Source organism: Gymnodraco acuticeps, unplaced genomic scaffold (genome assembly GCF_902827175.1).
Source record: "Gymnodraco acuticeps unplaced genomic scaffold, fGymAcu1.1, whole genome shotgun sequence".
Lineage (NCBI taxonomy): Eukaryota > Metazoa > Chordata > Actinopteri > Perciformes > Bathydraconidae > Gymnodraco > Gymnodraco acuticeps.
In genome coordinates, this window is record NW_022990276.1 from 912,246 (window position 1) to 925,417 (window position 13,172).

Below are 13,172 nucleotides of genomic sequence, written 5' to 3' on the forward strand. Positions count from 1 at the left end.
CTTTTGTATCTGATGTTCAGTTTGAGTTTTTCTCTGGCTAGATCTGCTTTGCTGACTTTTAATGGGCTTTGCTTTGTACGAGGTAAATCAAATTGGACTGACATGAAGTCAATAAAGCAAATTGCTTCAAGACGACCAACAAAATAGTTTGGGGTTATGCAAGAGAAAAAGTCCTATCAAATAGATAAAAGCGGAGCTGCACAACACATGCTTCTGATTTTGTTTGTGCTTTTGGCTTTTGGCTTTCGCAGTGAGACAATCGGCCATAATATATTTTTATTATAGAAAGAAGAAACATCTGGAAGAACCTTGTGATCTATATTATAACACAATAGCACATTTACGTTCAGCTATATACAGACAACACATATCTCTGTGCGACTTTTCTCAGCTGGTGCTAGTTAGGTAAGAAGAGCATCTCGTTCACGGTGTTGTTTGACCCCGGCTTTTATTTACAGCCAAACAAAGCTAAGATTAGGCTAAGCACTTCAAAGAAAGCTAACATAAGGAAATGCACTGAACTTCTTAATTTAGGGTTAGCCGGGGGGCTTATGTGTGTGGTCATTTACACTGGTGAGATTAAGATAATGTCTGGTACAGATCCTGTGGGAACATAGGGAATTAACATGGACTACTAATGTGGGCATGTACACGTTCCCAGTCTGGATTTAGGATTCCTGAATGAGAGAGGAAGTGGATATAGACGAGGATGCTTCTGGTCAAGCTGTGTATTTATAGCACGTCCATCCTCTAGAGCTGTAGGAGATTTTGAGCTTAGGCTGCAGTAAGTGCGTATATATAGCGGTACTTAGTGCCCTGTGATGGGAACGGACTTACGGGCTGATTATCAGAAAGTTTCCGACACAGGAGTTTCCCCTCTGGCACTCGCGTGTCCTCATCCAGCCTCCTTCAGCCAGGTCGCTCCCTCTGTGCTTGTCATTTAAGCGGAGTCACTTCAGGCTTAGATACACACACACGTACACACACGTACACACGTCCGCATAGTCACCTGATTTGACACCAGAGCTTTGGTCAGAAGACACTGGAAATGAAGCCCTGCAAGATGCACATCAATAGTAAAGTGGGAGGAGGATTAATGGCTCTGAAGATTAATGAATGTATAAAGGAGGCACAGAATGCACATGTGCATGGTAACTGTCCCCACATGTAGCCGAGCGTTGGGGAGCAGGCCACCTCGTGCCCCTCATCTGGAGAAAACCTGGAGTCTGCTAATAATGGAGACCACAGTCGGCATGTGGCAATTAGCACACACACACATGCTCACACACTTTAAAGGCATGCCTGTTTTGAAGTTTTCTTTTTATCACTTAGCCTTTGTAATTATTATTTTTACCTCACTGGTGTTATGCTTTCCTGTCTGCCATGCACATGGTGGAAATTCCCTTAATCAGCACTGTGTGTGTGTGTGTGTGTGTGTGTGTGTGTGTGTGTGTGTGTGTGTGTGTGTGTGTGTGTGTGTGTGTGTGTGTGTGTGTGTGTGTGTGTGTGTGTGTGTGTGTGTGTGTGTGTGTGTGTGTGTGTGTGTGTGTGTGTGGTGTGTGTGTGTGTGTGTGTGTGTGTGTGTGTGTGTGTGTGTGTGTGTGTGTGTGTGTGTGTGTGTGTGTGTGTGTGTGTGTGTGTGTGTGTGTGTGTGTGTGTGTGTGTGTGTGTGTGTGTGTGTGTGTGTGTGTGTGTGTGTGTGTGTGTGTGTGTGTGTGTGTGTGTGTGTGTGTGTGTGAGAAATGTAAGGAAAACTTCCAGATATGTTTGAGTGCCATTTCAAGAGGTTTCGTTTGTGTTTCTGACACATTGTTTTCATTTGATCCGATCTCCCTATACTCGTAACTGATTGGTTTATTTATACATGGGCTCTCGTTCTGTCTTAAAACCATGGAGGCATACAAGGAACTTTACACGGGTCCTGAGGAGATGCAGTGTTTATTTAGAGAGAAACTGGCACCTACTCTGTACATTTACTACCACTTGACTACTTTACTGTTCATTTCTCCTGCCAACACATGCATGCTCTGAGCGTAACGCATTCTCTCTCTCTCTCTCTCTCTCTCTCTCTCTCTCTCTCTCTCTCTCTCTCTCTCTCTCTCTCTCTCTCTCTCTCTCTCTCTCAATTCAAATCGCTTTATTTTGCACAACACTGTTCCTTTTTCCAAAGCATATTTGAATGTTGTAATGTTAACACCACCACACGTCATGCGCACTGAACAAACAAGCTCCGTTACTCTAATAACACGACGAACGCCTGCCAGGACTTCCTTTAATTAGTCCAAACCATCCAAAAACTGCTTTCACACTGGAAATAGACCGGACCAAGGTTCAGTTTGATCCAGAGCGAGACCCTCTCTTTTTGTCTGTCCCATAAAGAGTGTCATCAATTCAGCTCTTTTTAAACCTCACCTTATGATTGGATATTCAGGGCTATGTGACATGTTTTGTAAAAGTAACAAATTAAAGGAAGTAGACAATCTTAGACCAGCTGCATGATCGGGACGAGGAAATAAACCTGTCCACTTTTTTAAATCGGCCAAACATCCACCCCGGCTCCTCATAAAGGAGACGTGTACCAATACACAAAAGAGAGTGAGGAAAGGAAGCCTGCTGCCAATCAGCCGCTGCAGCATGCTGGCTTAATGAGTGTAATCATGCTAAGAGGTCCCAGCTCCTGAGACGTTCAGCCCCCCGTCCTGCAGTCAGCAGCCCAACACAGGGGTCAGAGGTCAGGCGGCCTGCCAAGCACAGCTGGCAAAGATTAACAACACAGCCCATGTGCACATTCACATACACAAACGCACCATTGTACAGACTCTTGCCAAAGCATGTTTGTAGTGTTGGCTTAATGTCCAGCATTCACTTCACTGTGACAGGACACCACAGCTGGAAAAATGCCACCTCAGAAAATCACCTAAATAGAATTAATGTTCCACGAAGTTCCTGAGTTGGGTGCTGCTGTAAATTCAGAGCATTTCACCTTTTATTGTATCCCGAAGGAGGTACATGAGAACAGGCATTTAATACCCAACTGTTATAAGTATAGTGAGAGTCTGGTGCGGAGGTTGTGTTCTCCTGATATTGTTTGTCAATGACGGTAAAATCTGAAAAACTTCCATCATTTTGATATAACGCAACACTGAGGGCGATCCAAAACAACTTTAATTGTAACACACCCGCCATTTAACGCCAGTACAAAGGAGCGCAGAGGTTGTACATTTGTGAAATGGCATGGTTCCTAATTGCCTGTTTAGGCAAAATGCCCACAGTGTTTTTGTGACCTTTGTGTCAAAAGTCATTCATCCGCTTTGTATGTCGTCGACATCAAAAGTATGTGCACTTATCTTCATGCCCTTATAAATTCATAATCTATAAACTTGTTCTGTATATTAATGTTGAATGAAGGATAATAAGTGATTTAAAATAGAATTATTATCAAACATGTCCGGCAGTGGCTCAGTCAGTAGAGGACTGTGAGCCGTAGGGTCGCCGGTTCAAGTCCCCGAACAGACCTGAATATGGAGTGTGGACTGCTACTTGGAGAGGTCCCAGTTCACCTCCTGCCCTGCTGTGGTGCCCTTGAGCAAGGCACCGGACATCCCCCCTCCCCCCCACACTCCCATTGCTCCCCGGGCGCTGTACAATAGCTGCCCACTGCCCCTAGTACTAGACTCCTGGTGCTAGGATGGGTTAAAAGCAGAGAACACATGTCACTGTGTGCCGTGTGCTCTGTATGTGAGACCATTCAAGAGGGTTTCATCCCTCCGATTCTATTCTATCTAAAATACGGGGTAATACTACATTATGATGGAAAGTTTACAACAACGAGAAAGTCCAACTGTTCAGGTCTTCCAAGGAAAGCCCTGAAATACATAACCATTTGAAGTTCTGCACTGAAACTGGCCCTGCTTTTAGAAGTAACCCCAGTGACCACATCCAGTGACCAGTGACCACACTGTTGCTCACCTATCTGGCCCGGCCTGTTTGCTGGTCAGAAGGCCTCTCTACATCAGCGCATTGTGTGGAAACACCCAGGGCCGGAGGGAAAGTGCAGAGGGAGCAGCCGGGGACAGCCCCACTGTACCACTCTGTGTTCAACGTATGCCTGCATTGTCTTTCCATTGTCTCCATCTGCAGCATGTATGTGTTCAGCGTACATGAGCGCTGTGTGTATGTCATTGTTCCCGTCTGAATGAGGCCCTTTTATATTCAACGAGGGCGTTATACATACACACACGCCAGAGTGTGCTCGAGTACATATTCACACCCACAGAGCATGTGACGCTCGTAATCGGACCCTGACCTGATCCCCCTCTTCACAGGCAAACACACTCACCAACATCCATATTCCTGCACTAACACATTTCCCTCTTTGACTCACTGGTCAAACCTGGTGTGTGTGTGTGTGTGTGTGTGTGTGTGTGTGTGTGTGTGTGTGTGTGTGTGTGTGTGTGTGTGTGTGTGTGTGTGTGTGTGTGTGTGTGTGTGTGTGTGTGTGTGTGTGTGTGTGTGTGTGTGTGTGTGTGTGTGTGTGTGTGTGTGTGTGTGTGTGTGTGTGTGTGTGTGTGTGTGTGTGTGTGTGTGTGTGTGTGTGTGTGTGTGTGTGTGTGTGTGTGTGTGTGTGTGTGTGTGTGTGTGTGTGTGTGTGTGTGTGTGTGTGTGTGTGTGTGTGTGTGTGTGTGTGTGTGTGTGTGTGTGTGTGTGTGTGTGTGTGTGTGTGTGTGTGTGTGTGTGTGTGTGTGTGTGTGTGTGTGTGTGTGTGTGTGTGTGTGTGTGTGTGTGTGTGTGTGTGTGTGTGTGTGTCAATGCTGACGAAAGAGGCAGAAAATAAACATGGGGCTCATGGGGAGTATTGTAATCCCGACTTCCTGTCACAGTCAGCGCCTATTTACAGCCCAACAATGGGCAAGGCACAGCCTCTCCACACACACACACACACACACACACACACACACACACACACACACACACACACACACACACACACAAAGCAGGTTGGGTCACTCCATTTTTAGTGTTGACATTGTGTGTGTTTGTTTAGAGTGAGACTGATATTGATTGGTTAGCTTATACTTGTATCATGTTATAGAACAATACAAAAGGTTGGCGTTACCGGATAAGTCTTTTGTCCTTCAGTAATACCTGATACAGATGTTTCTACAGACAGAACACATTTAGTACTCAAATGTGGGAAAGCAGTTTCAATTATAAAACACATTTCAGGAGAAAATCTGTTTTATATTCTCTGGCGTACGAGGATTTCTCTAAAACGTTGTATAACAATGTCAGGGGGAGACTTGGGTTCACAAAAATAAACAATCAGACAAATGTATAAGTTTCAAACAAATCACAAGGTTAGTCAAATGTATTTGATGGATAGTCTGAATGCTAACTTTTGGTGCCCTGTTGGGCTTAGTCTTGAGCAACATCAGCAACAAATATAAAGTTATTTCCACTGGAGGCAATGGACAGAGCCATGAGCAACTTATTGATATGGACTCCTTTGAGCTATTACACAACAGAACTCGGGTATTGTGTTGAAACCAGCATACAAATATAATAACACAAAAATAACAATACGGTGGCGATTGAAATGGCTTCAAACTGTGTTGAGTGTTTTTAAATCTGTGTCCATTCATTGCTGTGAAGTTCCTGCTCTCGGTGTGTCTCTCTTTACTTTGATCAAAATGTTTGGGACCATCGTGGTCCTGTGTAATCGCAGCCTTAATCCCTGGCCTAAAATCACACACTGTAATAACTGAGCTGATAGAAAGCTTCACCCCACTTCCCCGGCGGGCTTTGCCTAAATCCATACTTGCATTGATTGTCCAATGTACTCTGTTGGTTAAACAGGGAGCGGGATAAAGCTGTGTCTCCTGCCTGATAAGTTGTGGTGGTGTGTGTAGGGACACACACGTGTTTGTGTAGGCCTGAATGAGATGGCAGTTATAGAGCCAGGATATGGGAGAGGTGTGTGTGTGTGTGTGTAAGGCGAGTGCTGTGGGCAGCTAAACACAGGCACTCAAAGAATCTCTTTCTTCTCGTTTGAAGTGAGTTCAAATGCTCTTCAAAGACTGTCTGCCTGTATGACGGCGCAGGAGGGGGGGAGGAGGAGGGGGGGGGGGGGGTGGAGAAAGAAGGGCGACCATGTGCTCTAAACACAGCTTCAGTTGCCCCGGCTAGGATTACAAAAAGTTGTCTGCTTCCAACTATGCAGTGTGTGTGTGTGTGTGTGTGTGTGTGTGTGTGTGTGTGTGTGTGTGTGTGTGTGTGTGTGTGTGTGTGTGTGTGTGTGTGTGTGTGTGTGTGTGTGTGTGTGTGTGTGTGTGTGTGTGTGTGTGTGTGTGTGTGTGTGTGTTGTGTGTGTGTGTGTGTGTTGGTGTGTGGTGTGTGTGTGTGTGTGTGTTGTTGTGTGTGTGTGTGTGTGTGTGTGTGTGTGTGTGTGTGTGTGTGTGTGTGTGTGTGTGTGTGTGGTGTGTTGTGTGTGTGTGTGTGTGTGGTGTGTGTGTGTGTGTGTGTGTGTGTGTGGTGTGTGTGTGTGTGTGTGTGTGTGTGTGTGTGTGTGTGTGTGTGTGTGTGTGTGTGTGTGTGTGTGTGTGTGGGCCTTTGGGATGAGAGGTTGGTTGAACCTAATTAACATTTTGGAAGCCGTAGTCTCTGTTGCTGACGAAGAAATAAGTGAGAGTTGTTTAAAAAGAGTTGAGAATGTTGAACTAAAGGCAACACTGGGAACTGTTGCTCTGCAGTGAGAACAAAGTGAGGCATTGTTACGACAGACAGTTGAACCTTTTACCTGCTTCGGTGGATTTCTCTTTCACATGTGCGCTCCCTCAAAGACTACAGATAAAACAAAGCACTACTTTGCTCTAACACGCAACGTCTGGTCAATGTAAGGAAACCGGCGCTGGCTTATAGCATTCCCTAACTAGCATGCTGCTAACTCTTCACCATGAGATGGCCCTAGTTTTATTCAGTGTGTGTTGTCTTTTAAAGGTTGATGCAAGTGCAGTATGTCATGACATTGTGCTGAGTTGCCCTGATGCACGAAACTCATTTATTTTTAGATTCTTCGGATTTTGTTTGTTTTTCTACCTTGTATTTATATCAAACCTGTATACGTGGGCCCGGGCACAGCTTGTTGACTTTTCTGTCATCAGCTAATTCGATCACTGTCCTGTTGTGGTTTTAATTCTGCATGACTTCCTGCCTGTCTCCGTGCCTCCCCTCGCCTCGCCCCTCCTTCCCCGGCCCTTGTGAGTGTCTCCCCTAGAGCAGAAATTACATGCTGCTTTGTGCCTGGCGTAAACAATGTTTTCAACAGTGCAGGCCTGTCCTGTCTCTCTCTCCCTCACCCATCGCCTCAGGGGACGAGTGGAGAGCGCGGGGAGAGAGTTGGGATAAAGAGCGGGGGGGGGGGGGGGGGGGGGCTGGATTGATGAGAGAAAGAGAGAGACACAGGGTTATCAGTAGGATAAAGGGAGGAGGGTAGAAAGGGAAAAAAAGCAACAGTCTGTTCCCAGAGACAAATCAGCCCAACCATTCTGTGTAATAAGCATAATAAGAGGGGGTGAAGGGCGACACCTCCACACACACACACACACACACACACACACACACACACACACACACACACACACACACAGACAGACGTCTGGATAACAACCATTCAGTATAATGATAGTCAATGGGCTTTGATTAACTCTGCATTACCTACATACCCTGCAGCCCCTGTCTGTGTCAGCACACTTCACTTAAGTTGTGCCGGCAGACACAGGCCGGAGGAAGGGAAAGCAGAGACGAGTGCTATTAAAGCAGATAGGTACGCAGACATCATTTGGGTTCAAATAGGAGACTTATCGGTGGCAGTTTGGGTGAGCATGCCACAAAAGCTTGCTATGTTCCTCACGGACAAACACGGCGTCTTTCTTCCTTTCTTCCTCTTCCCTTCAGAGTGCGAGGGTTGGCAGAAAAGGATCTAGACTAGGTTACGTAAAGAGAATGTGGATCTGGGGAAGATATGTTACATAAAGAGCTGGACAAAGGTTAATAAAAATGGAGCCTTGTACTGTAGGCAGGAGCCATGGGACGGAGAGAGAGAGAGAGAGAATGGACATTACATAAAGAGAATTATTGGTGGCTTTGCTCTGCTGTTACATAAAGAGATGGGTCCATCTAGAAAACATGAATGATGGAAGCTGTAGCTCTGTGTGCTACTTGTCTGACCAAATCTGAATTTAAAATACACTTGTTTCCCCTAATTCCTGACTTAGGAAAATATGCACAATGGGAACACGATGTTGAATGTTTCGAACAATATTACTTGTGATCTTTTAACAGAATTGAAGGTGAACTCTGTTCTGACTTGTTGCCACTTAAAGGATAATGCCCGAAAGAAATGTATAACAAATTAAAGGAAGTTAATCCAATATTCCTTTCTTCAACAAATTGAGCGTTGAACTATACAACAAATAAATAAAAAAGTTACATTTTCACGTGCAGTTTTCTACGGGTGCTTGTTTTACCAAAATGTGCAACATAATGAACAGCCATCTTTCTGAAACTATCTTAGACACACACACATGCACGCACACACACATTAACACACACACACATTAACACACACACACATTAACACACACACATTAACACACACCTGTCGAACATACACACAACTGCCCACCAGAGGTTGCGCTAGACTTTTTCACTGCCCGTCATTTTGACGGACAGGATCGTAACATTTCCGTCAAAATTCAGTATTACCCATCGGCCTTTACACTCTGGGGGGGGGGGGGAAGAGAGAGAGAGAACTGTCTACCGGGGGGCGGGGTGCACACGCTTGTGAACTGTTAGCGCCGTGTTATACATGACTGCTTTCAGATTTTTGCCTCATTGTTATAAAAAAAAATATTCGGTTAACGTGACCTCTGCTGCCCACACAACCTTTAGGCCTTACACACATCCACATTTGGCATCAAACATTGACCTCTGTTGACCTCCCAATGGTTTGTTTATCCTTCCACACAACATCCACAGACCCGTCTATCCACCGCCTCATCTATCTGTTTTCTCTCCCTTTCTCCCCCCCCCTCTCTCTTCTCTGCACCCCTCTCTCTTCTCTGCACCCCTCCCTCCCTATACTGGGTCTGCTTTGTGCAAATGTCATACAACACTCTGTAATATCTATCATTAGAAGAGACGGGGGGGGGGGGGTTGACATGAAAGACTCATGCTTATTAAAGTGTGTGCTTGAGTGTGCAGGCGCATCTGTCATAGTGTCAATGACTTCAGGAACTGAAACATACTTCAAATGAGGGGTATATTATAATGATGTTATTGGTGGTTAGGCTAGGGTAATGAAAGCAGCAGATACAACGGTCTTTAGTGCGTTAGGCATGTGTGAGCATCTTCAAATAAAGTGTATTTGTATTAAAGTCTGTTTTATTCCCTTGACAGATACTACTACAACAAGAGGATCCTCCATAAGACCAAAGGAAAGAGGTTCACCTATAAGTTCAACTTTAATAAACTGGTGTTGGTCAACTACCCCTTTATCGACATGGGCTCCTCTGGTAAGCTGTGTGTGTGTGTGTGTGTGTGTGTGTGTGTGTGTGTGTGTGTGTGTGTGTGTGTGTGTGTGTGTGTGTGTGTGTGTGTGTGTGTGTGTGTGTGTGTGTGTGTGTGTGTGTGTGTGTGTGTGTGTGTGTGTGTGTGTGTGTGTGTGTGTGTGTGTGTGTGTGTGTGTGTGTGTGTGTGTGTGTGTGTGTGTGTGTGTGTGTGTGTGTGTGTGTGTGTGTGTGTGTGTGTGTGTGTGTGTGTGTGTGTGTGTGTGTGTGTGTGTGTGTGTGTGTGTGTGTGTGTGTGTGTGTGTATAGGATTACTCAGCAGAACATTATATATTATTTCTGAGATTTTTTTTCTTCTCCTTCCCTCAACGTCTCCAGGAAGCAACGTCCCTCAGAGCGCCCCCCCAGTCCCCTCCGGTGTCAGGTCTCACTTCGGCTTCCCTCCCGCCACGCCCAACGAGGTCCTCTCCCCGAACGAGGACCTGCGCAGCCCGGGCGGCATGTTCAGCTCCGTGGCCCGACGCATGGCCCGAGGCTCCGTGAGCGACTGCAGCGACGGCACCTCGGTCAACTCTGAGATCGAGGAGGGCAGCAACACGGCAGCGGCGGAGGAGAGGGGGGAGAGAGGAGGAGGAGGAGGACCTGGTGGTGGTGGTGGTGGTGGAGGACCTGGTGGTGGTGGTGGTGGTGGAGGAGGAGGAGGAGGAGGAGGAGGAATAAGTTACCGTAGCCTCATCCATCCTCGTTTGTCTCATGAGACGCTGTTCCGCATGTATGGAGGTCCGGGCAGCCACGCAGGGCACCATGGCTCCCGAGGCCACACCGGGCACCGCATCCACCCTGATTCTCTCTCTCCCTTCCCCGTCTCCCCCCTCCCAGGCCCAGGGGGAGCCGGCCTCCTCGCCCCTCCTCTCTCACCAGCGCTCTCCATGACCCCGACATCTCACCTTCCCTACACCCCCTCACCCAGCCTCTCACCCATGTTAGGCTCCCACTTCTCCTTCAACCCGGAGGACATGAAGCGCTACCTGCAGGCTCACACCCAGTCGGTGTACAACTACGGCCTGAGCCCCCGAGCCTTCCTCCATTACCCCAACATCATCATCCCGCAGCCCCAGAGGCCGGCCGCGGAGAAGGCGGGTCTGTCCGGAGAGAGGGGGGAGAGAGAGAGGGGAGGAGAGCGACACCACCATCCGTCTCTGTCTCACTCTGTCCACCACCATCCACATCCACCTCACTCTGCCCACCCTCACATCCACTCTCACCCCATGCATCACCCTCTGCACCTGAGTGAGGAGCCTCCACACATGTCCCCCTTCAAGTTCAAGTTGCAGCCCCCGCCCCTAGGGAAGAAGCAGAGGGAGAGTCAGAAACCCCGGCAGAGCTCTCTCTCCTCGGGGTCAGGATCCATGACCTCCACGTCCGGCCTCGGCTCCTCGCTGTCGTTCGGCAGCGACCTGAGCTCGGCCGGCTGCTCCGGACTCATCTCCGCCTCGTCATCAACGCAGTCGCTCAACAACGCGGGACTCCCCAAGATAAAGGTGAGATACACTGACCACCAACTGATCCACGCTCAAAGAATGACTGGTTACCTGTTTTGTACATGGTTTTCCAATGAGCAATAGCCGACAAATGTGTGACTTCTTAATAAAAATCTTCACGTCACGTTTTGCCAGTTCAATGCCTTTGATGTGAAGCTGTAGAAAATGTGTTTTTTTTTTTACTAACAATGACCTAATATAGCTATTTTCCGGGAATGTCAACACAAACTCCCACTGCCTTATACTGCAAATCTAATGTCATCTAAACTAAATATAATGCAATTCAATCTATATTGCAATACTTTTAGTGAGTCATAGGTTCAATTTTCATTGTGTTACCGCAGCAACGATAAAATTGGCTATAAATAAAAAATTGCTTAACAGATATTTCTATGAAAGTCCTCATTATAAGACCTTTAAAAACTCCATTACAACATAGTTTCATAGCAAGCTAGTAAATCTATATCATTACATTGGGCTTCAATGGTTTTCACTGTTCCTTATGACCAAGTCTCAATAATGTCATAATTGATTGTAAGTAAGTTTCTATATGTCCAGATGTGTTCATCTTTCTCCCTGTCCGTCCAGGTGGAGCCTATCTCTGACATCGAATCAGAAGAAGAGGTGGAGGTGACCGACATCAGTGACGAGGATCTGGATGAGAGAGATGAAGAGTTTAAGCTCTTCTCCCCTCGATACCCCAGAGCCCCTGAACACCACCACCACCTCCTGCACCTCCACCACCACCACCTGGCTAACGGCTCAGGCGCGCCCTCACATCACCACCACCTCCACCCCGAAGAAGACCTGGACGAAGACGTCTTCAAAACCCCTGCTCCGCCTCCACCTGGCCTGACACCTTTCTTCACCTCTCAGCACACGGCACATCGCACGCTGCTGCCCCCCCCCCTGAAGAGTGAACCGGTGGAACCAGTGGAGAGCTGCACCCCCCCGCCTCAGACCAAGTGCATCCCCCTCAAGCTACGCTTCAAGAGGCGCTGGAGCGAGGACCAGCGCATGGAGGCCTCTCAGGAGGAGTCGGACGACAAGAAAGTACGACCGGAGGAGGAGAGGGAGCGGGAGAGGCAGAGTAATGGGAGGATGGAGACGGAGGAGGACGGGACAGGAAGTGGAGAGGGGGACAGTCCTCCTCCACTGGCGTACGAGGGGTCGTTAGCGACGCCGCAGAGCTCGCAGCGGAGGGTGAGTGCCGAGCTGCACCGAGCCACCGCTCAGCTGTCTCTGGAGAACAAGGACTGCTGATGACACATGCCGCCCCGACACTACTGCTCCCGTAGCACTGGAGGTGGAGTATGTAAATGTAAGCCCCCTCCCACACTGACAAACTAGATTCCTGAGAGCACAGTCCAACCAACACACGATGAAAACCAACACCTCAAAGACAGCCTGACACCACCACTCTCACGTCCTTTGGGAGGTGCGACTGTAAATCAGAGGGAGGCTCAGAGTTCACCTCCCACCTGGCCAGTGAAGCTGCAGACCCCCCAAACTCCCCAGTAGCACAGCTCACACCTCATCCATAGGATCAGCAGCCAGTCAGCCCTTTTCCTCAGGAGGCACACACTCCCTTCAAGGAATACTTCACCCGCTGAATGACCATGTTGTTTATCAATCACTCAGCCCGTGCTGCCTTTAACATCGACTGGATTCCTCCATGGTGAACGAAGAAAGACACAAACACAGTTTTAACAACAGTAAGACTTCATAAAAAACAAACAATCTCTCCCCCAAGTTGTGCAGCATTCTACACGTATCCTGCAATTTCATTTAAACGTTTTTATTTAAACACTAAGGACTCGTAGTGTGGTTGCAAGGGTGTTTTAAATAATAAGTGAAAATGCACGTGTTTGGGATGTAGCGAACTGGACCTTCTTTGGACCCCTCGTTCACCCTGGAGAAACTTCAAGAAATGAAGATAATACGCGGCCAGTTACTGGTATTCAAATAGTCATGTTGTGGGTAAAGTGTCCCTTTAAGAACCTACCATCACACCTGGGATGAGGATGTGCACACTCTCCCTCTATGCTGATGGGACTTTGATAAG

The 13,172-nt window shown here is 47.5% G+C and overlaps 1 protein-coding gene across 1 annotated transcript in view; it reads left to right on the forward strand.

The window, feature by feature from the left end:
- The window catches only part of erfl3 (Ets2 repressor factor like 3), a 47,798-nt gene extending 34,632 nt beyond the window's left edge, over window positions 1-13,166 (forward strand). Inside the window, exons 3-5 of the mRNA XM_034221553.1 lie at window positions 9,457-9,572; window positions 9,945-11,107; window positions 11,696-13,166. Coding sequence (XP_034077444.1) covers window positions 9,457-9,572; window positions 9,945-11,107; window positions 11,696-12,370 — 1,954 coding nt within the window. The 3' untranslated portion in view covers window positions 12,371-13,166. The remainder of the gene's footprint in view (window positions 1-9,456; window positions 9,573-9,944; window positions 11,108-11,695) is intronic.
- Window positions 13,167-13,172: the final 6 nt, after the last annotated feature.